General features: G+C 36.5%; 4 protein-coding genes across 4 annotated transcripts; 2 read left to right on the forward strand and 2 right to left on the reverse strand.

Annotated features, from left to right (window-relative positions):
- The first annotated feature begins 259 nt into the window (after positions 1-259).
- On the forward strand, positions 260-2,803 carry LOC130590946 (uncharacterized). Its single transcript, XM_057393741.1, has 2 exons — positions 260-382; positions 2,220-2,803. The coding sequence occupies exons 1-2, from the start codon at positions 287-289 to the stop codon at positions 2,685-2,687; spliced, it is 564 nt and encodes a 187-aa protein (XP_057249724.1). The 5' UTR covers positions 260-286; the 3' UTR covers positions 2,688-2,803.
- Positions 2,804-13,806: 11,003 nt separating this feature from the next.
- Positions 13,807-16,362, reverse strand: LOC104891563 (probable germin-like protein subfamily 2 member 5). The gene is made up of 2 exons (XM_048641949.2): positions 16,254-16,362; positions 13,807-15,046 (listed from the first exon to the last, which is right to left on the reverse strand). Exons 1-2 carry the CDS (start codon positions 16,360-16,362, stop codon positions 14,484-14,486), a joined length of 672 nt encoding a protein of 223 aa, XP_048497906.1. The 3' UTR covers positions 13,807-14,483.
- A 5,337-nt stretch (positions 16,363-21,699) lies between these two features.
- Positions 21,700-23,123, reverse strand: LOC104891511 (germin-like protein subfamily 2 member 4). Its single transcript, XM_010677218.4, has 2 exons — positions 22,946-23,123; positions 21,700-22,668 (listed from the first exon to the last, which is right to left on the reverse strand). Exons 1-2 carry the CDS (start codon positions 23,055-23,057, stop codon positions 22,127-22,129), a joined length of 654 nt encoding a protein of 217 aa, XP_010675520.1. The 5' UTR covers positions 23,058-23,123; the 3' UTR covers positions 21,700-22,126.
- Positions 23,124-26,666: 3,543 nt separating this feature from the next.
- LOC130591057 (uncharacterized) lies at positions 26,667-27,203 on the forward strand. Its single transcript, XM_057393955.1, has one exon. It carries the CDS (start codon positions 26,667-26,669, stop codon positions 27,201-27,203), a length of 537 nt encoding a protein of 178 aa, XP_057249938.1.
- Positions 27,204-27,546: the final 343 nt, after the last annotated feature.

Genomic DNA, 27,546 nt, shown 5'->3' on the forward strand with positions numbered 1-27,546 from the left:
AGTAAAGAAGAAGGGTGGTGTTTGTCCGACATGGTTGTCTCTGAGCATTCACGAGCAGATGATGAAGAATGCTCAAGACAAGGATTTAAAGCACGATCTCAGAAGGCTAGCAAGAACCGGCGAGGAGGTGACTTGACCAACAGCGTACCTCCTTCTCATGTCCAGGGTTCTATTTCCTCAGCAGAGCGCGCCAAGAGATTCGTAAGTGTAACTTGTTTGAATACATTTAATACAAAACTTGATTTAATTAATGTCTTTGAACGTGTAGGCCGCACAGCGTGGAGGGATGCTGCCTTCCGCTGTGGACTTGTTCATGGATACACACATGAAGGATGAGTCTGGAAAGAAGGTTCCGATCAACGACAAAGTCCAAAAAATCAAGGTAAGTGTCTTAAACTTGGAATAGGCATTGAGGTAGGATTATAGGAACATGAAACCCAAAAAAGGCTCGAAATACTTAGTTTTTCTCATATTGATTGGCTAAGTGTATTAAACTTGCTTAGAATCATACAACCAAGTAGTAGAAAGTTTATATGAGTATTCTAGGACTTGCATAAGCAATAAGAACTTGGAATAGGCATAGAGGTAGAATTATAGGAACATGAAACCCAAAAAAGGGCTCGAAATGGCTTAGTTTCTATATTTTCATTGGCTAAGTGTATTAAACTTGCTTAGAATCATACAACCAAGTAGTAGAAAGTTTAAATGAGTATTCTAGGACTTGCATAAGCAAAAGAACTTGGAATAGGCATAGAGGTAGGATTATAGGAACATGAAACCCAAAAAAGGGCTCGAAATAGCTTAGTTTTTCTCATATTGATTGGCTAAGTGTATTAAACTTGCTTAGAATCATACAACCAAGTAGTAGAAAGTTTATTATGAGTATTCTAGGACTTGCATAAGCAATAAGAACTTGGAATAGGCATAGAGGTAGAATTATAGGAACATGAAACCCAAAAAAGGGCTCGAAATGGCTTAGTTTCTATCATTTTCATTGGCTAAGTGTATTAAACTTGCTTAGAATCATACAACCAAGTAGTAGAAAGTTTAAATGAGTATTCTAGGACTTGCATAAGCAATAAGAACTTGGAATAGGCATAGAGGTAGGATTATAGGAACATGAAACCCAAAAAAGGGCTTAGTTTCTATCATTTTCATTGGCTAAGTGTATTAAACTTGCTTAGAATCATACAACCAAGTAGTAGAAAGTTTAAATGAGTATTCTAGGACTTGCATAAGCAATAAGAACTTGGAATAGGCATAGAGGTAGGATTATAGGAACATGAAACCCAAAAAAGGGCTTAGTTTCTATCATTTTCATTGGCTAAGTGTATTAAACTTGCTTAGAATCATACAACCAAGTAGTAGAAAGTTTAAATGAGTATTCTAGGACTTGCATAAGCAATAAGAACTTCGAATAGGCATAGAGGTAGGATTATAGGAACATGAAACCCAAAAAAGGCTCGAAATAGCTTAGTTTTTCTCATATTGATTAGCTAAGTGTCTTAAACTTGCTTAGAATCATACAACCAAGTAGTAGAAAGTTTATATGAGTATTCTAGGACTTGCATAAGCAATAAGAACTTGGAATAGGCATAGAGGTAGGATTATAGGAACATGAAACCCAAAAAAGGCTCGAAATAGCTTAGTTTTTCTCTATTGATTGGCTAAGTGTCTTAAACTTGCTTAGAATCATACAACCAAGTAGTAGAAAGTTTTATGAGTATTCTAGGACTTGCATAAGCAATAAGAACTTGGAATAGGCATAGAGGTAGAATTATAGGAACATGAAACCCAAAAAAGGGCTCGAAATGGCTTAGTTTCTATCATTTTCATTGGCTAAGTGTATTAAACTTGCTTAGAATCATACAACCAAGTAGTAGAAAGTTTAAATGAGTATTCTAGGACTTGCATAAGCAATAAGAACTTGGAATAGGCATTGAGGTAGGATTATAGGAACATGAAACCCAAAAAAGGCTCGAAATAGCTTAGTTTTTTCATATTGATTGGCTAAGTGTCTTAAACTTGCTTAGAATCATACAACCAAGTAGTAGAAAGTTTATATGAGTATTCTAGGACTTGCATAAGCAATAAGAACTTGGAATAGGCATAGAGGTAGGATTATAGGAACATGAAACCCAAAAAATGGCTCGAAATGGCTTAGTTTCTCTCATTTTCATTGGATAAGTGTATTAAACTTGCTTAATCCATTCTTGCAGGAAAGTTATGACAAAACTCTTGCTCAATGTGAAGAAAGAGGTGAAACCAAGGCCCCGAACCAGATTTTCTTTGAGACTGTTGGTGGCAGAAAGAAAGGGTGGGTTCCTGGTTTGGGGACGAGTGCAGACCTCTATTTTGAGAGGTCTTCGAGGGGAGGAGGTAGTTCGTCCTCCAGTTGCACTCCTTCCATGTATTCTCAGTTGTCTTCGAAGTTTGAGGAAGAGAGAGCCGAGATGCAAAGAGAACGTGAGCGGATGCAGAAGGTGATAGAAGAGGAACGCATCGCCAGGCAAAGGGAGAGAGAGGAGGATCGCAGGGTGTATGATGAGTACCTGACGCAGATGAGGGCCACTATGGAGACATACAGCCAGATGATGAGCCAGTGTGGTGGTTCATTCCCCCCTCCCGGGCCTCGATACCCCCCACCGGCGGTGGTGATGCGTGTGCGACTTAGGATCCTACATTAGCTTGCACTATCTTGTTTATATTTCGGAACGTGAAAACATATAATTTAGTTAAAACCGTTAACTTATTTTTATGTATGTATGAATTTATATTAGTGTATTTATGAAGTTATATTTAATGCAAACAGGTCATTAGTGCAGAATTTGGCGCATTAGCGGACAGCTTGAGTATATATTTGATTGGAAAACGAAACAGGTTAAAAACTATTAAATTACAATTATTTTAAAAAAAAAAAAAGGAATTAGCGTCCGCCATTTGGAGATTAACGTCCGCAAAAACTTATTGGACCTACAGAATAGGCGAGGAATTAGCGACCGTCTGACGCCAACTAGCGTCCGCCTTTGGCAGAGGACGTAATTTACCGTCCGCTGAAGCCGACGCTAACTAGCGTCCGCTTCTGAAAACGGACGCTAAATACCGTCCGCCAGAAAAGACGGACGCTAGTTGGCGTCAGCAACAAAATCGGACGCTAGTTGTCGAAAAGCGGTCGCTATATTTTAGCGTCCGTTTATCGGACGCTAATCTTGCCATTAGCGACCAGGTGTTTTGCATCAGCTGTTTAGCGTCCGTTATCGGACGCTAATATGTTTAGCGTCCGATTCCGCATTTTTACCGTCCGATTTTGTCGGACGCTAAACCCCAACATTCTTGTTGTGAATTAAAGTTTAAACTGTGAATAGTAAACACTATGCAAATGTGTCACTTAAAAAGAAATGGAGGAAGTATTATCATTGTACAGATAATATTTTAAACAAATGGAAAAATTGATTGTAGGAGTTCCAACAGCCGAACATTTTTTAGAAGTCATAACTATCAGTTATCCAATAAAGGTTCCAACATTTGTGAGTAGTGTTTTTGGTTGAATAATGTTTAGCTTTAACTAGTTGATTAAGTTAAAATTTCAATAATCGACCCATCTCTCTCTTACCAGCCTAATCTTAAAAAAAAAAAATTAAACTTCACCATCGCCCAGTCCTATTGTTGCTTTCTCTTTCATTTTTCCCTTCCAATTTTTGGTATATAAATTTCAATTTTAGTGCTGAAATTATTCTCATTTTAAAACAACCTTTCATTTAATGTTTCTCTCTGTTTCAGGAAATTTATCTTCAGTAATAGTAAATGAATTAACTCAATATTTATGATCTAGGGTCCCTGGGGTCCTTCCAGGTACATTTCTTTGTTTACTTTCTTAGTCGTATATGGATCCAATGTCAATTGAAGAATCAAATCCACTTGATGGGCAAAAAAACGTTCATCTCTATTATATAAGCCAAGAGAGGAGGTGTGGTGTCCTCTTTTGAAGTGACTAAAATACCCTTAATGATCTAATTAATGGAAAGAAAAAAATTACAAAAACAAATCATTTAAAAATTCTCATTCCAACTTGCCATTTAAAACAAGTTTAAAATGGTATATGCATCAAATACTTCAATCAAAAATTAAATGGACAAAATATTTATACCTTATAAAAAAAGATGGCATACATAACGTGCACATGAAAAGTCTGAACATTCACTACCTTTGATATTCTTTAATTCAGTTAAACCAACTCATTATTTTTGTTTTTATGTTCAATATTCATTCACAAAAAATTAATGTTAACAATCACTCACAACCTTTTATTTTTTTACATTAGCGAATTAATATATCTAAATTCATCTAACTGTTGAATTTTTCACATTTAAGTTTAATCATAAATAAAGTACGAATGGAGTATCTAAAAGAATAACAAATTTTGACATTAACGCACGCATCGCGTGCATATGAAGGCTAGTTCTATATGGGAAGAGGGGTAGGACACCAAAATATTAGAAATCCCATTTTAACCTCATAACATCCCTATTCTAACTACTTACTTTAATGAAAAAATAAAAAATAAAACTACCTAATTAATTTAAAAAATAAAAAAATATTACAAAAAGAAAACCATCAACAATTCAAATATTCCTAATTTATTAGAAATAATTAATAATTAATTTAATTTTCTTCATCTTCTAAAAGAAATTAATTTTCTACGTATCTTCGCACGCATCGCGTGTATATAAAAATATGGAAAGCCCTTAACCTATCATTTCAAAGACTACTCTACTAGTTCTTTTTTTTTTTTGATAAAGGGTAAAAAGAAACAACTAAACTATCTTCCTCTACGCATTTTATTTGCTAAATTGTGTGCGCGTGCCACCTCCTGTCGTGTCGCTTTCGTATATTTGAAAAATTGGAATGTGTTGGCTATAATCTTGATCTCTTTGAGTATCGATGATATCTCTTTGTTCGCTTCCTACGGATTTCTCAGAGATCTCACAATCTCTAGAAAGTCCGTTTTTATTTCTAGATTAGCGCACTTCCATTGGAAGGTGGTAGCAGCTTGCAGAACTGCTCGAGCTTCCGTTTGTAGAGGAGACATTGCTAGGATTCTATCACTGTATTTCATCCCTTTAGGATCTTCGAATATTGTCCACGCTATTGCTGCTTGTCCTTCATTTTTCCTTGGCTTCTCTTTCCATGAACCATCCGTGCAAACTCTTATAGTTTCTATGTTATTTGGGGTTCCAACTTGCCAATAATCCTTCCGTGTATGCTTGGGATACCTGTTTGTAGATCTATTCCCCATTTCTTTGTTGTGTTTGTGTGCCTCGAATTACTATCCTTGTAAATTTCCATTAGTCTTGATGGGTTAGCAGAGCCCCCCTTGAACACAATTTCATTCCTGTGCAGCCAGATAGCCCACAAAGTTGATACAAAATTTCTTCTGAGTTCCATTGCTTCGTCATCCTTCTTCTTTCTAAAGAGATTTAGAAAATTCTTTATCTAGTCTTTGATTGGAGTTCCAAAGTTGTTGGAAACTCTTATTCCCATTATAGTCATCCAAATGCGTTGAGAGAACTCACAGATCTTGGTGTCCACTTTGATTTTCCGCTTCATGAGATTAGCTGTCGTTGGGATGGCTTTGGGAAAATGTCTGAATTCCAGATTGAGCTCCAGAATTGTTTTTCATGATGAGGATCTAGTGACCTCGAATTAAGGAACCAGTATCCTGATTTGACTGAGAATATGTCTGACTTAGTTAGTTTCCAATCTAAGTCATCCTCTTCTTCTTCATTTGGGATGTGCGTGGCTAGAATCATAGTAGCATCTTGCTTAGAGAATGAATCCCAAACCGGCTTTGTCTTCCACATTTTATTTACGTTTATGATACCAGCCACCTTCGAGTCAGCCAAGGATATGTTAGTTGGGACTGTTGGATAGTTTCCGTTCCAGGCATCAGAGGATAATCTTATATTTTTTCCGTTCCCAAGTCTTTTTCGTATGCCATCCTTGAAACTGTTCGATGCTTTAAGAAGGCTCCTAAAAGCATAAGAACAAGAAGCTGGTGTTCTATCCTCCATAGCCAAACTAATTGCATCTTTCTTGTACTTGCCTACATACAGTTTAAGTATAAGCGATGACTTGTTCTTATGAATCCTCCAAGCTTGGTTGAAGAGCAAAGTCGTATTTACGTGGTTGATGTTTCGTAGGCCTAAACTTCCGTCCAATTTGTATTTTTCCAGGACCTCTTTTGTTCTCCGGTAGATAGGCTTTTTGTCGAATTTTGGAGACCACCAGTATTTCAGGAAGATTGATGACAGTTTTCTTGTTATTGATTTTGGGATGAGGTATATAGACAGAATATGAGAGGCTAGATTTGTCAGGATTGTGTTCAGAAGAATAAGTTTCCTTGCTTGAGAGTTTTTGCGAAATTTCCAAGAGAGGATTTTGTTTATGGTTTTGGTGATGATTGTGTTAAAATGGGTGGTGGTTCTGTCGTCCACTTCCATGGGACATCCAAGAAATGCTCCTAGTTCCCTTTTGTTCCTGAACCCTAGAGGTTTTCTCATCATTCGAATGAATGTTGAGGGGGTGTTGGGGCTGAAGATGACGTGAGATTTTTGAAAGTTGACCATTTTGCGTGATTTTTGGCAAAACTCATGTAGAATGTGTTTAATGCTCCAACAATTTTTTAGGGGTGGCTTTAAAGAAGATTAGTGCATCATCCGCAAAGAATAGATGAGAAATAGTCGGTGCTGATCTTGCTATTTTAAGACCCTGCAACTCCTTTTGAATTTGAAGTTTTGATAGGTTCCTAGATAGGACTTCCATGCATAGTATAAAGATATAAGAGGAGAGGGGATCACCTTGGCGTAGACCTGCTTGTGGGTAGAACAAATCTGAAATTTCTCCATTAATTAGAACTGCGTAGGATACCGTTGTTATACGTTGCATCATCCAATGAATCCACTTCTCAGGGAATTTTATTTTCAGCAAGATAGCTTTTATGTCCCATCTTCTTCTATCATAAGCCTTGCTTAAGTCGATTTTGAGAATGCCTGCGTATTGGTTCCCTTTTTTCCTTTTTTGACCCAGTTCACAAAATACCAACCTTTCTTTTTGCCGCAACTCGTGGAGACCTCTACACAATGTTGTTCTGCTCCCACTAGTCCTAATGTAATCTCCTTTTTTAAAGAAAGACTTAAGCAATTGCGACCTCCCTAGAGTCTCACTTTGATGCGCAAATGCTTGGGAATCTCAGTCAGACCATCCTTCATTACTTATTAAGTGAAGCAAATCTGGAAACCTAAAGGTTCCCTGGAGGTAATTGATTTGGTCAAAGGAGTGTTTCTTTTCTATTTTTCAATACAAGATGAATATGAAAGTGCATTATTTGGAAGTCCATAATATGTTTTGGATCACTATATAATGTTAGCTAAATGGAAGCCAAATTTTATCCCTACTTACAATACTTTTAATAGGTTGATAGTATGAATTTATTTCTCAAAACTCCCAGTAGAATACTATGACAAAACTGCCTTATTTAATATCGCGAGTAAGGTAGGTAAACCCATTGGGGTAGATTTCACTACAAGTCATCTTTCCAGAGCGATGTATTCTCGTGTTTGTGTAGAAATAGATTTGGAATAACCTTTGATTACCAGTGTCTGAGTAACTGAGTTGAGAATGCTAGCAGCCAATTCGCTTCCAAAACCTTCGTTCCCTGTGCTTCCTTTGTGGCAGAGTAGGTAATCTTAAAGACAAATGTCTTCACAAACCTGCCAAATCAAATGCTCTTGAAGACAGTGAAACTAACAAAAATTCTCAAAGTCAAACTATTTTACCTAATTGATCTTTAGCCACGTCCAGTTAATGCAAACAAATGAAAGAGGGGGCCCAAACCAATGAAGAATCAAATGTTTCTAATAATGGGTCGGGTGAATCATCGATATCTTATGTTGATAACCAACCCAACTCCTCTTCCTATGGGCCATGGACTATGGTCTAAAAAAAATCCCCATCCACGTCCAAATCAAAACATAAAACTCACATTCGTCTCAATAAGAACTTTGGAAATGACCCAATTCAATGTTGCTTGGTAACCAAAAAATTACGAGGATATTTTGGAGAGTATTAATGAAGAAAACACAAGCAATATTTTTCTTACCCAAAAAATAATGCAATTCTCGAGAATAATAATGATGGCAACTCTACAAATTCCCTTGCTACAACTTCCATACCTTCAGCAAATCCCAGCCAACCTAATGCAAATTTACACATGGTGAATTTCGTTGTTCTACACTCAACCATCATCTCTCCTATATACTCCCACTCATCTAAACACACCCCATTGTCTTATGTTCCTTGTGCTTCTTAATCTTTGAAAAATGGAGAAAGGGGAGCAACCACGATCCTACCCTCCGACTCCTTCAATTCCCTTGAAATCGTCCAACCATCTCCGACAACATTAACCCAATCTCAACAAATACCATGTTTCCTCAGAATAATCCCAGCTATCAAACCATCATCTCTCTTCCATAGACAATATTTTTCCTCTTACCCATGTCCAATACCCCCATTGACGTGGATCCCCCTTTCACTTCATCCACCCGTTCAGAAGAAACCGAAATTGTTGAATCTCTTCATTCCCAACCAAGGATCATATTCTTTGGACATCGATCTCAACATGCAATCCATCCAAGCAGAAAATTGCCCTCCTCAACGGCTCCCTCTAGACCCTCCATAAATCTCAACCAACCACTCTTACTCAGCTATTCCTATCTCTTTCTCCCCCTCTTCACCCTCCATCGAACACCCCATTCCCCCATGTAAGAAATTGCAACTTACTCCTTGCAAATAAAAAGCCTAGAACTCGATATAAAGCTTCCTCGGAACCTTTTTACAATGTATCTGATAAAAAAGAAAGTAGTAGGGTTTTAATGTGAGATTCGCCACAATCTTTTCAGCCCGAATACGACGGAAATTCGAGCAATATAATGATAAACCTGATGACGATTTTAGACACATGGGGTCTGGAATCGGGGAAGACTTGGGAGGATTGGGAGGAATATCAACCCATGCTATCAACAGCAAGGAAGGCTAAATGTGTTGTTGTTGGGTCAAAACCATTTCCTAATCTGAAATTAAAGATAACTATGTGGAACATTAGAGGTGCCTCCAAACAGTGATTTTATTCCACATATATACATGATATGTAGTCCGTTTTCATAAACCTTCAATCTTCATCTTCTTTGAAACCAAGTGACGTGGGGAAACTTGGTCATTACAAATCTCCTAAAGTTAAACAAAACCTAACTAGAACACTAAATCAAGTAAAGTGGCAAGTAAGGGTTATTCTTCCAGAAAGACTAAGGAACACTGAAATGTGTTAACTGAATAATAAGCTAAGTCGAGAAAGAGTTGAAAATTATCAATTACCAACTAGAGTATATTAAAAACTAAACTAAGCACCAAATTAAAGATCAAATAGGATTAGTGAAAGGGATCCAACACCAACTCATACATGATTTAGGCAATTAGAAAAGTGAAACATATAGGAAAGAAAACCAAACAGCTAATTGAGGTTATTGACTCTTAATTAGCTCTAAGCCCTCTAAAGGGTGCAAAAAGCTACCTAAGTCGCATAACCAAGCCACTCTCATGGTCTCAAACATGCAACAAAGAAATAAACATAATGTCAATACACAAAACTATTACTCAAATCTCACTCTCATGAGTAATTAAACAACATAATAGCATGAATGTCGACCTTAATCTCCTCTCTCGACTTAACTAAGGTATCAATAAAACAAACATCCAATTGGCCAACTAGAATGCAAGCAAATAGTAATCATGTCATTAATAATTAAGAAGCTTAAACAAAACCCTAATTTCATATTCATACACCAAAATCAATCATAGTTGGGTCTTCACCCAAATCCTAACCAACAATGCAAAATACTCCGTAAATTCAAAAATAGGGACTTTAGAGAAATTATCAACTAATACCATAATATTAAACATTAATCTAACAATGAACTAACAAAATAAACCACAAACAATTAAATTAAGCAATTAATAATTTAATGAAAAATTATAAAAATAAAAGAATAAAAGTGGAGATAGAGTAAGAAATGCTCATTGAGGTTAATCCTCCCTAAAATCCTAAAACTATTCTAAAACTAAGAGTGTAAAATAAAAATAAAACTTGGCTAAAAAAACCTTGGCTCCCCAAAATGAGGTTTTTGAAGGTATTTATACAACCCAAGAATAATAAAAGAAAAAGAAAGGAATTAGAAAAAGTGAAGAAATTAAAATAAAGGAAAAGAAAAAGAAAAAGAAAGGAGAAAAAGAAAAGTTAAAAACGTGTACAGCAACACAGGTGAAGAAAAGAAAAATGGAAAAAAAAAAAAAAAAAGACAATTACAAAACCAAGTCATCCCCTTTTTTTCTTCTTCGTTGCAGACCTTGTTTGGTCAAAAACAGAGGACAAAAATCCTCTACTTTTACTCCCTGATTCAGCGCAACGGCACCTCATCAAAATCCACCATGGCCGTCAATTACACCGCATCATCATCATTCATCAACAGTCATCAAAACATGGCCGTCCGATATGCTAAATCTCCTCTCTTTCTCTGTTTAACATAGGTAAACCATATATTTAACTTAAATAAATCGCAGCTGTCGATTAATTTAATGAGTATTGCAGCACGTTCTCTTGGAGCGCTCGCTCCTAGGTCGCTCATACATTTTGCCAATTTTCCTGTTTTGGTGGATTCGAACGGAGCGCCCGCTCCTATCGTTTTGAGAGAGATGGAATGCTGTTGAGTAAAGCCGGAGGCGGAGGTGCTAGAGTAGAGGGCATGCTGGTGTTTGACTAGGTGAAGGTGGCTGATCTGATGTTGTGGCCTTGTGGGTTAGGGAAGATGTAGTGTGGGATAGGGGAAGTAGTTGGGAAGGAGATAGGCTGCTTGTGATGGTGTTGTTGTGGGGTGGTGTGGTGTAGGTTAAATGGTGTGGTGTATGATAAGCATTATATTGGCTTTTTTTATGAAAACTCTTGAATCAAACACAATATAACTAATTTTAGCTTTAAATGCCATAGCTGTAAAACGCTTACCTACATGGAAAATCAAACACAAGGGGAAAAACGAGACATAGAAAATAAAATAATATAAAAAGAAATAATAAAAACAAGAGTAATTAAAAGGTAAAAAGATAAAAATTAATTACAAAAACTAAACTAATCCATCTAAAATTAGAAAAAACCAAAATAATAAATAAAGTTGAAATTAAGAGCTAAAAACTACTAAAAATCACTACATAAATAAATTAAACTATAAAATATAAAAGAAAGAGATAAAGGCAATGAAAATGATAAAATGAACTAAAATAAGACACAAAATAATCTAAAAACTATCACTAAAAGTGACATAAATGTCACTTATCACCAAGGCAGAAGAATGTCGTGAGAAACAAGTTACAAGATTATTAGGGTTTCATAGCTTCAAGGCTATTCCTTCTAATGGACGAAAGGGGGAATCTGGTTACTCTGAAAATCTTCCGCAAAGCTGGTAAGTTATAGTGAGGCTTCACATTATTTTGTCCATGCTCTATTCAACTTCAGCCCAAATTCTCCGGAGACTCTTTTTACCGATATGCATACTCTGAAAGAACGACATGAACTTTGGCAAAACATAACTAAAAATCTTCCCCCCGGATGATTTTAGGGGATCTGAATGAGATTCACTATCAAGGCGAAAAGTCACGTGATTGTCTTTCTAACTTCAATCAATGCAAGGAATTGAATAATTTTATGGATGCACCTTGTATGGTGGATCTTGGATATATAATGACAACTCATATACTTGGACTAATGCAAGGGAAGGTTCGACTTTGATCAAAGAGCGCCTTGGTAGAGCCCTTTTCAATTCTAAATGGATTTCAGATTTTCCTTTTGATTAGGTAACTTATTTACCCTGTACTTTCTCTGATCATTGTCCAGTTTTAGTTGACATGCATACCAATAGATGGAAAGGAAATTTCCCGTTTAGATGTAAGGAAGCATGGGTTTTGCATGCTGATTTTCATGACTTTTTCACTAGTAATTCGTGTCAGTGTATTAATGATTTTTAAGGGGAAGGGATAATTTTAGACATAATATAGATGACTGGAATAATAACATTTTTTGGCAATTCAACAAAGAAGAAAAACTAAAGCAAAAAAAGAAAAGAAAAGAGAGCTTAATAATTGAAAATAATCCAATCAATTGCTCCATTCCATGTAGTTATATATTATGATTTCCACTTTTGACAGTTGCCACCGCACGTTTTATGTTATTAGTATCATTAGTTGCATATCAGCAAAATTTATAAATTTTGATATTTCTAAATGTACTTAGACGAATTAAGCTTGAGTGCTTAACCCAATATGTTTTTCCTTATATATGCGAATGAACTAATTAAGATGTTCTTTTTACTCATGAATAATGCAAGCAAATGAAAAGAACGTTATGCAAAGAAGCTAAACTTAAATTCCTTCATCTCAAATCCCCCTATGAAAAGCGGGAAAAGCCCTTGCTTCTAGAAATAAAATTGCTTAAATTGTAGCTCTCTTTATTTCGTTATAATCTACAAGTACACTTTCTACTTTTGCGTTATTTAAATACTTTCACTTTTGACGACTATCTTTCGTGATCTACGTGTGAGGAAAAGTATGTTGATGTAATGTGAGATCTTGATATATTCTTCTTATAAAAAAAAACTAATATGAACCCGATGCACACTAATTAGTGTGCACCCGATCCATATCACGTGAGTTTAGGATAGTGTATGTTAAAATGATATGTATGTTAAAATGATATAATATATGTTAAAATAATATAGTATATGATAAAATGATATAATATACGTTAAAATGATATAGTGTATGTTAAAATTAGTGATGACCACTGGTGCGGGCTGGGCGGGCCGGACCGTGGGCCGTAGTGGACTGGGCTGAGATTTCACGGCCCAGGACCAGACCGTGAAATTCATGGGTTGGGTGGGCTGGTCCACGGGCAGAAAAATCTTGGCCCACACCGGCCTGTTATCGATTTTCACGGTTTGTGGGTCTGCTGGGCTGGACCGGGCTGACGGGCTGGCGTGAGATTTTTTAAAAAAAAAATTATTTAATCATTGAAATTATTCATTATTGTTATATAAAATCTTTAAAATGAATTAAAAGTATATACAAATATTGATATTAATGAAACATTTGATTATTTTTGAATCTGATTGAATTATAATATATGCAATTTGATTAAAATATACACAATTTGGTTCAATATTTACTTGGATTGGGTTGGTCTGGTTCATGGGTCGGGTTGGACCGGTTTAATGGTCTGGGCTGGGCGGTTTTAGTAGTGGGCTTTAATGGGTTGGGCTCGAAAAATTTGGCCCACGACCCACACACCAATTTCACGGTTTGAGTTGGGCTAGACCGGGCTTTTTGCTAGCCCAACCCACACGGCCCACAAGGTGGGTTGGGCTGGATGGGCTGGATTGGCCCGCACTGTTGGCCATCTCTAGTTAAAATGATGTAGTATATGTTAAAATGATATAGTGTACCTATGTATAATATAGTATATCTATTTTTGATATAATGTATCTATTTTTGATATAGTGTATGTTTCTGTAATGCGTTTAAGTAAATATTTTCCTATAGCATATAGTGTACCTAGTTATGATATAATGTTCATATAGGATATAGTGTACCTAGTTATGAAATAGTGTACATATGTATGATATAGTGTACGTAGTTATATATGATATAGTGTACCTATGTATCATATAGTGTATCTATTTTTGGTAATTAAAAGTGAGTACTTCTTAACCGGTCACGTGCCTGGGCCTGGTCTTAGAGGTGATCATTTTGGCCCGTCTCGCGGGCCCGGCCCGGCCCGTTTTTGGGCCGGGTTTCGGGCTGAATTTTTCGGCCCGGCCCGGCCCGTCCATATTTTTTTTTTGTTTTGGGCGGGCTTTGGGCAAGCCAAAAACGACTTTTTAGTCTATTTTTTGGCCCGGCCCGTTTTAGCCCGCTAATTTAGGCCCGAAATAGCGGGCTTTGGACACAAAAATTCGGCCCGCAATTTAGGCCCGGCCCGGCCCATGATCACCTCTACCTGATCTACACTATTTTTAGTTTGAACTGGGTCCATGCAAGACAGATTATTCTTCTTAACACAATTTTTTAAACATCAAATTTTCACAATTTATACTTATTAATAAGTACAGAAAAAATAAAAATAATCAAACTTTTTGCGTAAGTCAAATTGTATATATTAAAAAGAAATAGAGGTTGTAGACTGTAGTGTTTACTCAAAAAATTTAACAATAGTCTCAAAAACAAAAAAACAAATAAAGGAAGAACTCAAAAAATGAAAAACATTGAATCCAATCTGTATTGGACTTACATATGTCGATAGTGAATCCCAAGTGAAGAAAACATTGCTTCTAGGGGGTAAGCCCAACTCGGATCTTCTCAATGTCCTTTTCTTCAATGTTAAAGGCTTGAGCTAAGACATCATTAGGCACAGAAGGATCAGAAGTAAAAAGAGCAGCTGCTAATTGTTGAGTGCCAGGCAGTTGGCTGTTAAAAGCAGCTAAAATTGCAGCTGGATATTTCAACATGTTTTTCAGAAAATGTGCCAAACCTTTAGGGAAAACAAACACTTCTCCAACCTTAACAACTTTTGAAATAAGCTTATTGTTGGTGGTTATGAAACCAACGTATAATTCGCCCTCAAGAACGAAAATCATCTCACTTGCACGGGGGTGTACGTGAGGTGGGTTTAGACCGTAGGGAGCAAAGTCGACACGAGACATAGAGAGTCCTAAGGTGTTAAGACCAGGGATGTCTTTGACGTTCGCCTTGGTGCCTTTCGACCCAAGTATGTTGTTTGTGATTTGGCCTGGTTGAGATATCCCGGCAAAGAAGAAGTCTTCTGGGGTTATTGTGCTAATATTTTTGCAGGTGTACCCGTTCACAAGAATACCTAGGACGTTGATCAATAAAAGAATCAGATTGAAAGTTTAATTTAATTTCTTGTAACAAAATAAAAGGAATTCAGCATGGTGCGTATATGTTGGTGCAAAATCAGTTGGTTGACTTTGCAAACAAGTCAATGCACACCCAATATATAGTTAGATACTGATGAGCGCCACAGGAGTAGTCCCTGGGGGTTACCGGTTCTAATTTCATGAAACCTTGGTAACGTACTTTGTTGTAATCTAATTAATTAAATTACAACGCCTAGTAAATTCAGGCGATAAATATTAAATACAACAAAAGATGCAATGTTAATCTATTAATTAGGGTTGAACATTCCCATTAAAATCACAAACTTCTAGGAAGACTTTTTATAACACACACAAGGATAATCCAGACTGGAAAATTAAAGGGAAACATGAAGATGATTACCTCCATGAGATCCGGCTAAAACAAGAGATGAACAAACTTGTCACTTAATACATGCTCTAAGTCTAGGAACTAAACTATAACCCCGGAAGGGGGTTGGCTAGGTTAGGCTAAAGTTACGCTAGAAAAAAAAAAGTAAATTGCACGTTGTTGTGTGTTGTGTTTGTTGTTGTTTCAATTTGTCCTTCCACTTATATTTATACTTCGTCGTTATGCGTAACTTCTATGCATCTTTGGAGGGAAATGATTTGAATCATCTATGATTCAAATCATAACTGCCCTTTCTAGCGCTAAAATGCCACGTCCTTATACCCATGTAACCTATCACATGATCTATTTGTTGATTCCCCACGTCTTTATAGTGATTTAACCTCCATCTCCTGAATCTTTCATTTGATTCTTGGTTTCTATTGACTTTCTTTTATACTTCTGGTCTTTGACTTATGTTAACTTTCTTTCATGGGCCTCCTCATGTGATCGGGCTTCCATATTAACATAAACATTAAACCCTTTGGGACTTAATACGATGTATCGTAATAAATGTTAGTCATCATCTAAAAGTAACAATATATTTGTCAATTGTGTAGTCTTACTTGTTAAATTAATATGAATATGTGTTAGAAGATATTGGACCGTAGGTCTATATCTATGGGCCTTGCCCATTAGGTCCAATATCTTCTAACAATATGACAGTGTTTAAGTGGAGTTATGAGTAACTATTTGTTTTGCCAACCCTTTTATTAGTGGAATACGAGAGGGACTCATGAAAGAAAGTGTAAAATTGTAATGGCAAGGACAGAAATTACCTGATGTACAATCAGCAACACAAACATCTTGAAGCATGTCCGGATCATTGGCAAATGCCCCAATAGCAAACACCGCCAGCAAAACGAAAACCGCCATAAAAGCCGCCATTCGAGAAAGAAATGTGAGAGAAAGAACCACCGTTGTAATAACAACTAAGGTTTGGAGAATAGTAAAAGAAATTAAAATAGTGTACTTACATATCTAGGCTGTGTAGCATATAACTTGCATCGTACTTTGTATAAGTTTGGAGAATTAAGAGTAAAATAAAGTAGTGTACTCGATCTAAACAAGAGGTCAATGCATTGGATCGAACAAAATACAATAATGATAAGCGAGCGTTTTGGCCATCAATATGCATGCCTTCCTAGGCTCAATCCTTTCATAGTTTCATCAAAATGTGTAAATTGTTTTTATAATATTGACAGCAATATAGGGTAAGGAAGTAGAAGAAGAGATGAACGCACAAGATGTAGAGATGAACTAGTGAGTGTCCCGGGCAATGCTCCGAATTGTTTCTTTTCGTTATTTTTTGTCTTATGAGGAAAAAATTAATGTCATAATTTGAAAAATACAAGATATTGGAGTAAGAGTTTATGTCTACAATGTCTACTATCATTACCATTAATGTGTTAGGTATCCAACTACTTGTGTAGTCTTTTAATGAGATTTAATTACAAGACCTTATTATATAAATATTAAACAATGATGTTATATGTTAGATCAATGGTTAAGCTTTCACTTTTTGTTTCAAAGGTCTTGTGTTCGATACCTTCTAACCACATGACATATTTTTTTTAATTGAGGGGTTTGACATGAAAATAGAGTATTTGCATTAGAACCTAGAGAAGATTGCCACATGGCACATAACACAGACATTCTTATGAACGCCTTTTAATATATTAGTATAGATGATTTAATATTATTACTCATTATTGATCCCTTGTATTGACATAATGTACATCATAATATAACAAAAACTCATCTAAACTAATAAGCAAATTCATGATTATTCACCATATAATACTAATATAATGATGTCTTGATAAGGCCTGTATTCAATAAGTCACATGTTCGAATTCAGGCCCCATCGCAGCTGGCCTCTTTATAATTTGCACTGCTTTTGTGGATCATTTAGAGCGAGTAAAGTAGAGTAGAGTCAGTTAATAAGTAATATTTCCCCTTTTTTAGTTGACTAGTTTCTTTTGGCATATATACATCCCGATGCAATATCGAACATTTTTTAATAAAATTGTTTTCGAGATCCCTTTTATGGGTGTGGGAGTAGAGCTGGCAAAACAAAACAGTACCAGTTTACCCCACCTAAAATACCGGATTCGAACCTCGTTCTCTCACTGAAAGTAATCACCCGAAATAGAACTAAAACATGAAATAACCTGATCAGAACTTGAAGCCAACTAGACTCGAATCTGACCCTTATACTTGAAGACAATGCCCGAATCGAATCTACTTGATCTGAAAGTGAGTCGAACCCAGCCCCCCTTGCTTCCCCTCATCAAGCCCATGAAGCTTAAAAAAGGTCCAACAATATATGTGTTGTGGCTTAATGTATTGTATATAAGTTTGTACACTATTATTGTTTAAGGCTCTCTTCTTTTGGATTAACTTAATAAAAATTCAATTCAATTCAGTTCAATCCATACACATTCATTTTAATTCAGTATGTTTCAATTCAGTTCAGTTAGTTTAATTTTCTCTCACAGTTTTCATTTATTTTAGTTTATTTCATTTTAGTTCAAACAAATTTAATTCAATTCAATTCAATCCAAAAGAACAGAGCCTAGGTGTTGGGTCTCCTAATGTGTTTGTGTCTAAGTATTCATATCTTGAGATCACGACAATTAATGTGATACGCAAATGACTAACTATAAATAGGAAAAAATGTGTTAAGATTCATATTCAAAATGAATTGTGAAAAATCACTCGCCTTTTTTATGAACTAGAAAGTTTATCACTAGGGGAAAAAACATAAAGGGCTGCGCAGGAAGGGCTGCGCTTATTTAAAAAAGCGCAGCCCTACTAAGCAGAAGGGCTGCGCTTTTAAAAAAGCGCAGCCCTACTAAGTGAAGGGCTGCGCTTTTTTAAAAAGCGCAGCCCTTCTGCTTAGTAGGGCTGCGCTTTTTTAAAAAAGCGCAGCCCTTCCTGAAAAAATTTGAAATTTCGGAATCGCGGGCTTTGAAATATTGAGCGGGGATTCGTCAAATATATTATCCCTCATTCTCTCTCCTCTCTCACGTCCCTCATTATTCCTTTCCTCTCTCTCTCTCATCCTCTCTCTCTCTCAAAATCTCCCATAAACATTTGCGACAAAAACCTTGAAATGATTTGCACTAAACATGGCGACGGAGTCCGATTGCCTATTGTGATACATTTTCGGAAGCGGAACGAGCCAACGAGTCAAACATTTTTAAGCCATCCGAGTTCGTTTAAGCCTCCAAATAGCCATTTTAAGTTTTTCCGAATTTTTTTTTCCCTTAATTTATGTATTTGGGTTTTGTTTTATGTATTTAAACATTATTAGGTTGTAGTTCTTGTATTTTCAGATCTATAATGTTCTTGTATACTTCTCTTTGTTTATATGTTTTGATTAATGTTCTTGTATACTTCTCTTTGTTTATATGTTTTGATTAATGTTCTTGTATACTTCTCTTTGTTTATATGTTTTGATTAATGTTTTTATATCTTCTTTTGTTTATATGTTTTGATTAATGTTCTTGTATACTTCTCTTTGTTTTGATTAATGTTCTTGTATACTTCTCTTTGTTTATTTTGATTAATGTTATTCTTGTATGCTTCTCTTTGTTTATTTTGATTAATGTTCTTGTATACTTCTCTTTCTATATATATTTCTTGTATTTTCATGCATCTTTGTTTTGATTAATGTTCTTGTATACTTATTGTATACTTCTCTTTGTATATTAGTTTTTGTTCCTTTTTTTCATTTTCGTTTCATTCTTTTTATTGTTTTGGGTTTAGTATTTCGTTTCGTTTCTCTTCTCTTCTGTTTAATTTCAGAAAATGTGAGATTATGAGTAAAAAAATGACAAAAAAAATTTTTTTTATTTTTTTTTTTTGGTAGGAAGGGCTGCGCTAGTTAGGAAAAAGCGCAGCCCTTCTAGCCCAGAAGGGCTGCGCTTTTTCTTAACTAGCGCAGCCCTTCTGGGCTAGAAGGGCTGCGCTTTTTCCTAACTACTTAAAAAGTGAAGGGCTGCTACTGAAAGGGCTGCTGTCAAAAAGCGCAGCCCTACATGCCTTTTTTAGCGCAGCCCTTCTTCATTTTTCCCCTAGTATATTCATCTGTTTTTATTTATTTTCTATGGAAAGAACGTTTAAATTTTACTAAACTTTACTGAACTTAATTAATTTTGTGCGTAACTTAATTAACTTATTTCTTTGTTCGTTGTAAATTATTGAACTTTTTGTGCTCAAGTCATTTTTGTTACTTATTTTTGTTGAACTTTTTTTGCTGAATAAACTCATTTTTACTCAACTTACTTTTATGAGCATAACTTATTTTTGCTCAAATTTATTTATATAAGTCGAGGAGGATTATTTGGTCCAAAAAATAGTTGGATCTATGAAATTCTTGGGAAAAAAAGTACAATAAGAAATATCACCCTCTTTGTTTTTGAGCTTTCTATCATCTTTAATTTGTTTCTAGAGATAGCAATTGGGCGGGGCGATTGTGGAGCAGGGCCGGTTCTGAGGGTAGGCAAGGAGTGCCACCGCCCAGGGCCCACGATCGTGTGGGGCCCAAAAAAAGAAATTAACTATGACCAATTAAATAAAAATTGATACAGTTTTTGAATATTTAGTGAAATTTGTGCTATTTTTGTGCAATTTTTAATAATATTATGTGCTTATTTTTTATTGGTATCATTAACAAAATATAAATTATAGTTTTAGGTACGAAGGTTTTAATTATATGACCTATAAAATATTATTAGGATCGACTCATATAGGGGCCTTTATTTTTAGATCCGCCTAGGGCCCAAAAATTATCAGGAACGACCCTGTTGTGGAGGATGGTTTCTCCATACCCGCACCCGCATAAAATTTCATCCCCATCCTTATGCTACCACCCATTGCGGGGGAAAAAATTTCAGATCCACATCATCCCCGTCCTACCACCCGCATGGGTACCCACACCCGCCTTGTACCTATGTCGTGCCCACATATTTCTATTTTGCAAGATAAAATTAGTAATAATATAAGTGTATAAATAGAATTTTAATAATAAATATGAGGGGTAGGTATGGGCAGGGCGGGGCGGTATAGCATAAAATTGACCCATGCTCCACCATCCATTGCGGGTATGACTTTAATCCCCATCCCCATCGTCAAACCTAGACCCATCCCCGTCCTAGTTTGGCAGGAATGAGGCAATCTCCTACTTAACCCATCCCACAGCCCTATTTGCTTCCATCTCTGTTTATAAATAGTTGAAAAGAGCAACAAAATTAACACAAAGATTAGAGGAGAGAGACATGTGAGATTTGCTGCAACTAGAGACTATAACTTTTGAATTGATTTCGGCCTTTTTTGTGATGCAATGAATTATATGGAGCAATTTATAATATTCGCCGGTGATACACTTCAACCTGCCGCAAAAATGGGCTGCAAACACAATTCTACTAATTTAGCTAATTTATAGAGTTTCTTCTAATAATTTCTTGCACAACGTGGGGTAACTTTTTTACCTAAGTAGGTCACTTAGGGGGTGTAATTTATAGAGTTAAAAAGGAGCGTGTGTAGGGTTTTGTTGCTAGGAGCTTGTGGTATCATCCGCATCAGGTTGTTTTCGAGAATAAGCTTAGTCCTAAAGGTTTATTGTCCGTAAAAGAATTAATGAATTATCTCTTTAGACAATTTTCAGAATTTCAGCTATTACTAAATATAAATAAGAATATATCATGGAGATAATTAATTATTTTATGTAATTTACTGAAAATGTATTCAAAAATTATTGAAAGAGATGGTCTAATTTTAATATAAAAGTAGACCTAATCACTAAACGGATTAAATTAGTCACTGAAAGAAATTAACCTAGTCATTATTGGACTAATTCTCTTTTTATATTGGGCTTATCATTACCTAATTTTAATTTAAAAGTAGGCGGTCTCTTACCTGACAATCTCAAACCTAGGCCTCACTTTAACAAGAGGAATAGGTAAATGGAGTTGAAATAGTATTTATGTTTTGATGAAAATCTTAGCGAGGAGACCATACAAGAAACAACACATGTTGTCCGATTCCAACAATTCACATACATAACATAGATTGACAAATTAATAAAAATGGAATTGCTTACAAATTAAATACTTCCTCCGTACATAATAACTGTACTAAATGAATATTTTATACCTCCAAATAATAACCATTTGTTGTAGTTGTTTTGTTATTGAGAAAATACTAAATACTAGATCAAAGAATAAACATTAGTCTCAATAATATAAAATATAAAACATAAAGGAGAAATTGTTTTTAATAAGTAAACTTTTGGTTGATCTTCTCAAGTCGATCTTTTCATTATTTTAGAATAAGTTAACCTTGTATCTACTTCTGCTGTGAACGAGTTAATGACGTTGAAATTATGATACATGTCACATTTTGATAGGATGACATTGTGATTTAACTCATTTATAGCAAAAGTAGATACAAGGTTAACTTATTCATAGTTAATTGAAAGATTGACATATTTTAAGAAGAACGCGCAAATGTTAACTTATTAGAAATGATTTTTCCAAACATAAAACCAAAAACAAGATATAACTTAATAATAGAAAACAATTCAATCAATTATGAACTTAATTACGTTCATGTTTTAATCCCCAAGGAAAAACCCTTCATTGTTCTAGGGGTTAAGCCCATCTCGGATCTTCTCAATGTCCTTTTCGTCAATGTTAAAGGCCTGAGCCAAGACATCATTAGGCACAGAAGGGCTGGAAGAAAAGAGAGCAGCTGCAAACTGTTGTGTGCCTGGTAGTTGGCTGTTAAAGGCACCTAAAACAGCAGCTGGATATTTCAACATGTTTTTCTGAAAATGCGCCAAACCTCTAGGGAACACAAACACTTCTCCGGCTTTAACAACCTTCGAAATGAGCTTATTGTTGGTGGTTATGAAACCAACATATAATTCACCCTCAAGAACAAAAATCATTTCAGTTGCACGGGGGTGTACGTGAGGTGGGTTTAGACCGTATGGAGCAAAGTCGATACGAGCCATCGAGACTCCTAAGGTGTTGAGGCCTGGGATATCTTGGACGTTCGCCCCGGTGACTTTGGACCCAAGGATGTTGTTGGTGATTTGGCCTGGTTGAGAGATTCCAGTGAAGAAGAAGTCTCCTGAGGATATTGTACTGATAGCTTTGCAGGTGAAACCGTTTACAAGTATTCCTGAGACATCGATCAATGATTTATTAGAGATTGAGATTTACTTGAATGTATTTATGTATGTGAAAGAAACACCAAAACATCTCAGTTAACAGAAAAGGAAACTCAAAATGGTTAATGGGACTATGCCTAAAATCCAAAGCAACAAAGTCATTAGAAAACAGACATCCTTGACCTTGTTAGATATAACATGAAGAAGTCTAGCTCTAATCAAATTTGAACTTCTAACGTGCCCAGAAATCTGATTGTAGCAAGGACAGAATCATAGAATATAATTTACCTGAAGTACGATCAGCAACACAAACATCTTGAAGCATGTCAGGGTCGTTTGCAAAGGCCCCAACAGCAAACGCCACTAGTACAACAGCAAAAACTGCCTTAATAACCGCCATGTCGAAAGAACTGAGTAATAGCTAATAAGTAATAAGGTTGAATAAGTATAAAAGAAAGAATTGTACTCAAATATTTGGGTTGTATTACAATTCATTTGCACCATGCTTTATATAATGCTTGGTCTGAAGAAGAGGTCACTAATTAGGGATAGGTTCTTTTTGGCATGAAACAACTGAATTGAACTGAACTGATTGCAACCGAACTGAATTGAATTAAATTGGAATTGAACTGAAATGAAAGGAATTAAATTATAACTAATAAAAATGATAATTAGAGCTGAACTGGACTGAACTGAACAAATTGAATAGAACTGAATTGAACTGAACTGAACTCAACTAAATTGACCTGAAGATAAGCGGGAGAGAACAGACCCTGACTCACCGTATCAAATACAACTTAATAATAACTAATAAGCAAGCGTTTTGGCCATCAACATGCCTTCCTAGCTAGGCTTGACTAGTTCAACAAAATGTGTAAATACACATTTCATCAAGATAAATCCCCCATTACCCGAAAACGGGAATGACAATGTCAACTTGTGATGATGGTTTTTCATTTTTTTTTTCCTTTTAGGTGCGATAAATAATTAATTCCTCCTTACACCTTCGACAGTGTAATGAGTTGACCTATTTTACTAAAGATTACAAACACACAAAAAACAAAATAGGAATAACCGAATAAGAATGGCTAGCATTTTTGGTTGGAAACATGCGTTTTTAGTACAATAGGCACATAACTAGTCTTGACTCTTGTGCGGATTCTGCATTCTACTTGTCGGATTATGTAAATTTTCCTAGATTAGGTACAAATGTTACGAGAATACAGCTAGGGATGTCATGTACTTTATCTAGGCATAAAATTTTTATTATATGCCACGTCACGCATTAAAGTCAAATGTTGACTTTTGTTAATAAATGATCATCTAAATTAATTAATTTGGGCTCACTATTAAACATGGCCTATTTTAATTAAATCATTTATTATTGAGTCTTGGACTCATTAATTAAATGAAAGTTGGACTGTTATGTCTATGAGGTCCAAGAGGCAGGTCAAGTGGAAACCCTAGGATTCTCCTAACTCTATAAATAGAGAGCTCCTCCTCATTTGTCAGGGAGAACAAAAAGAGAAGACTAAAAGCAGAGAGAGAGAAAGCTGCTCCAGAGTTCAGAAACTCTCCCACTCCATGCATTCAAATCAAATCAAATCATCCAATTTAGAAGAAGAACAACAAGCATCAAAGCCGTTCTATTCTAAAAACCATACTTGAAGGAATCAAGCCGGAGGCCCTCATTCAAGAAAAATCAAATCATTCGTGGAGATCGAATCAGTGGATATTTAATTTAGAGATTGTACTCATAATTTTAATATAAAATTATAATTTGTTCATATATTTTGATTCCATTTTGCAGACATCTAAAATTTGTGTTTACAAATTTTTGGCACGCTCGGTGGGACATCTCTACCACTCATCTCTTTTTCCAAACAAAGTTCAAATCTTTTTAAGCAATGGCACCAAAGAAAAACATCTCTCATCCTGATGTGGAGAATCCTGATCAATTCCAGCAAAAATCCATGACTCTGGGTGATTTTATTGATGATGTAACCCTTGGTTTCCATACTAGGGGTACGAAGAAGGCTGCTATCAGGAGTGCTGCTTCCAACTTGCGCGCGGCATCTATACCTACCAAATTGCGCATTAAACCAAGCCTTTCATCCACTTCAGAATCATCCATGGCGCCACTTTTCCTTGGAGCGCGTGAAGTTGATGTACTCAATGCAAACCCTTTCACACATGAGAAGTCAGATGATGCTCTGCTCGAAGGATTCTCCTCGAATCCCCTCTTTGAACCAATGAACGTGCCTGACGATGATGATGATTGTAACATTGGTTTCTCCTCATCATCACATCCATTAATTCTGCATCTGTTCAAAGCAATTCAAGAACCCGACGTTGCTACTGTCATGGTACATGAAGCCAAAACAATTGAAGAACAATTAATCGAGATGAAGAATCTCATCCAAAGGATGATGAAGGATGGAGAAGAAAAAGACGCCCAGATTGCTGCCTTGCAGAAGAAGCTTGAAAAACGCCCTTGTGAAAGTGATTCGGATGCCGACAACAATCAAAGCCGCGGATCCAAACATAGCTCGAAGAATGAACAACCAGAAGGTGATGGAGTAAGTGTTCAAAGAATCCAGGATATGATAGCCAGTGCGCTCAAAATGCAATTGGTTGGAGATTCTCATGGCAATTATCGTTATATAAAGCCATATACCAAATGAATTGACAAGATGAAAATGCCAAGTAGCTATCAACCGCCAAAATTTCAACAATTTGATGGCAAGGGAAACCCTAAGCAGCATATAGCACATTTTGTAGAGACTTGCAACAATGCTAGGACCACGGGAGATTTGCTTGTTAAGCAATTTGTTCGTTCTCTCAAGGGAATAGCCTTCGATTGGTACACAGATCTCTCACCAGAATCCATCAGCAGTTGGGACCAGATGGAGGAAGAGTTCATGAACAGATTTTACAGTACGCGTCGCATAGTAAGCATGACAGAATTAACCAAGACGCAACAATGGAAGGACGAGCCTGTTGTTGATTACATTAATCGATGGCGTCCTCTGAGTCTGGAGTGCAAGGATCGCCTATCAGAAACTTCTGCTGTGGAGATGTGCATTCAAGGTATGAAATGGGATCTCTTGTACATTCTGCAGGGTATCAAACCAAAATCTTTCCAAGAATTGGTCAAAAAGGGCCCATGATATGGAGCTTACTATCGCCAACCGTGAAGGAAGTTCTTCAGAGTACAAGAAGGAGAAGAAGGACTTCAAGAAGACTGATAAGCCTTTCAAGAGTTCTGCAAAAGAGTCTTTTACAGCCACCACCACGTCTGCTCTGGTGAAGATATCTGCAAAACCAAAAAATGAACAAAAGAAAGGGTCATTTGTTAAGAATGGTAAGAAAGATAGACTCACTGAAGGAGAAGATCATGCAACTTGCCAATGACGGGAAGATTGTTCTAGATCTTGATGATACGGTGGAATCAAATCATGCTTCAGTTATTTTGGAAGCCTTCTCATCCAACGACCAAGTGAAGCAAATAAGACTCATTCAGTTCGGAAGCCTGGAGCCAGTCATGGTGGAAGTGGTGGATTTGTCGTGCACATTGCATCACGAGTATTTGGATTTGGCTCCCATGCCTCATGAAGAAGAAGAAGGCTAGACTTTAGTCACAAGAAGGAAGCAGAAAAAGAAGGTGATGCCAAAGTCACAGCCTCTTCGACAAAGAAAACGACATCAAAAGAAGAAACATCCCAGACGTTCTAAGGTGAAGAAGGAGACAAAACCAACTAGGAAATAGATGTCTTACCTATTGATCTTCTTGAACATGAGGCACGAATGCCCATCACCTTAGACGAATTCTTCCTGAAGAATACTTTGAAGAAGTTTCAGTCAATATGGTGACCTGTGACGTAGCGGAAGAAGGAAAGGAGCAAGGTGGACAAAGCCATCTTCCCAAAGAAAGTCTCAATCATGGTAATGATCCTGTAAGAGACGCCAAAATTCTTGCATTGCTGGAAACAGTTCCTTCACGTATGGGATGGCGACAAGCTCTTTCCCTCCAGAAGAAATGCGATTTGTCTTTGCACGCGCCATAGAAAATCCTACTCATTATACATCTAAGGAAAATATTGAGCAAGGAATTTATGACAACCATCCTGATCCGTGTGCAGCATGCAGCGCAGCCTTGGCATTCACAGATGCTGATCTTATGTTGGGGTCAAAACCCCATAACAGACCACTCTTTGTTTGTGGGTATATTCGAAAGCAAAGGATCAACCGTATTCTTATTGACAGAGGGTCCGCGGTCAATATCATGCCTAAGGCTACTATGGAGAAATTGAAGATCACCAGGGAGGATTTGTCAGAAAGCCGCTTGATGATACAAGGATTTAATTTAGGAGGTCAACGAACCATGGGGATGATCAGAGTTGATTTGTCTATAGGGGAGATGATGGCAACCACAGTCTTCCATGTGATTGACTCGAAGACATCTTATAACTTGTTGTTAGGGCGGCCCTGGATGCATGAAAATGGCTTGGGCGTCAATCTTGCATCAATGCCTCAAATACTATAGAAATGGCGAAAGAAAGGTAAGTGCAGATGTGAACCCATTCTCTGAAGCTGAGTCACATTTTGCCGATGCAAGTTCTATATTGAGCAGCAGGAGCCTCAAGAGTCATGCCGTAGAGATTGCATCTAAGGGAAAGAGTGTCATTGTCAAGCAAGAGCCAATCAAGGCGGAGTTTCATTCGAAGAAACTTGCAGTGGCAGAGATCATATAGATTGATGAAAACAAGGATGAGAAGGTCTCTTTGAAAGAAGACGTAGCCAAGTCCACCTCAACAGCGCCAGTGCTTCGCTATATTCCAATGTCGAGGCGTAAGAAAGGTCAATCTCCTTTTGCACAATGTGGGGGC

This window comes from Beta vulgaris, chromosome 4 (assembly GCF_026745355.1).
Source record: "Beta vulgaris subsp. vulgaris cultivar EL10 chromosome 4, EL10.2, whole genome shotgun sequence".
In the NCBI taxonomy this organism is placed as follows: Eukaryota; Viridiplantae; Streptophyta; class Magnoliopsida; order Caryophyllales; family Amaranthaceae; genus Beta; species Beta vulgaris.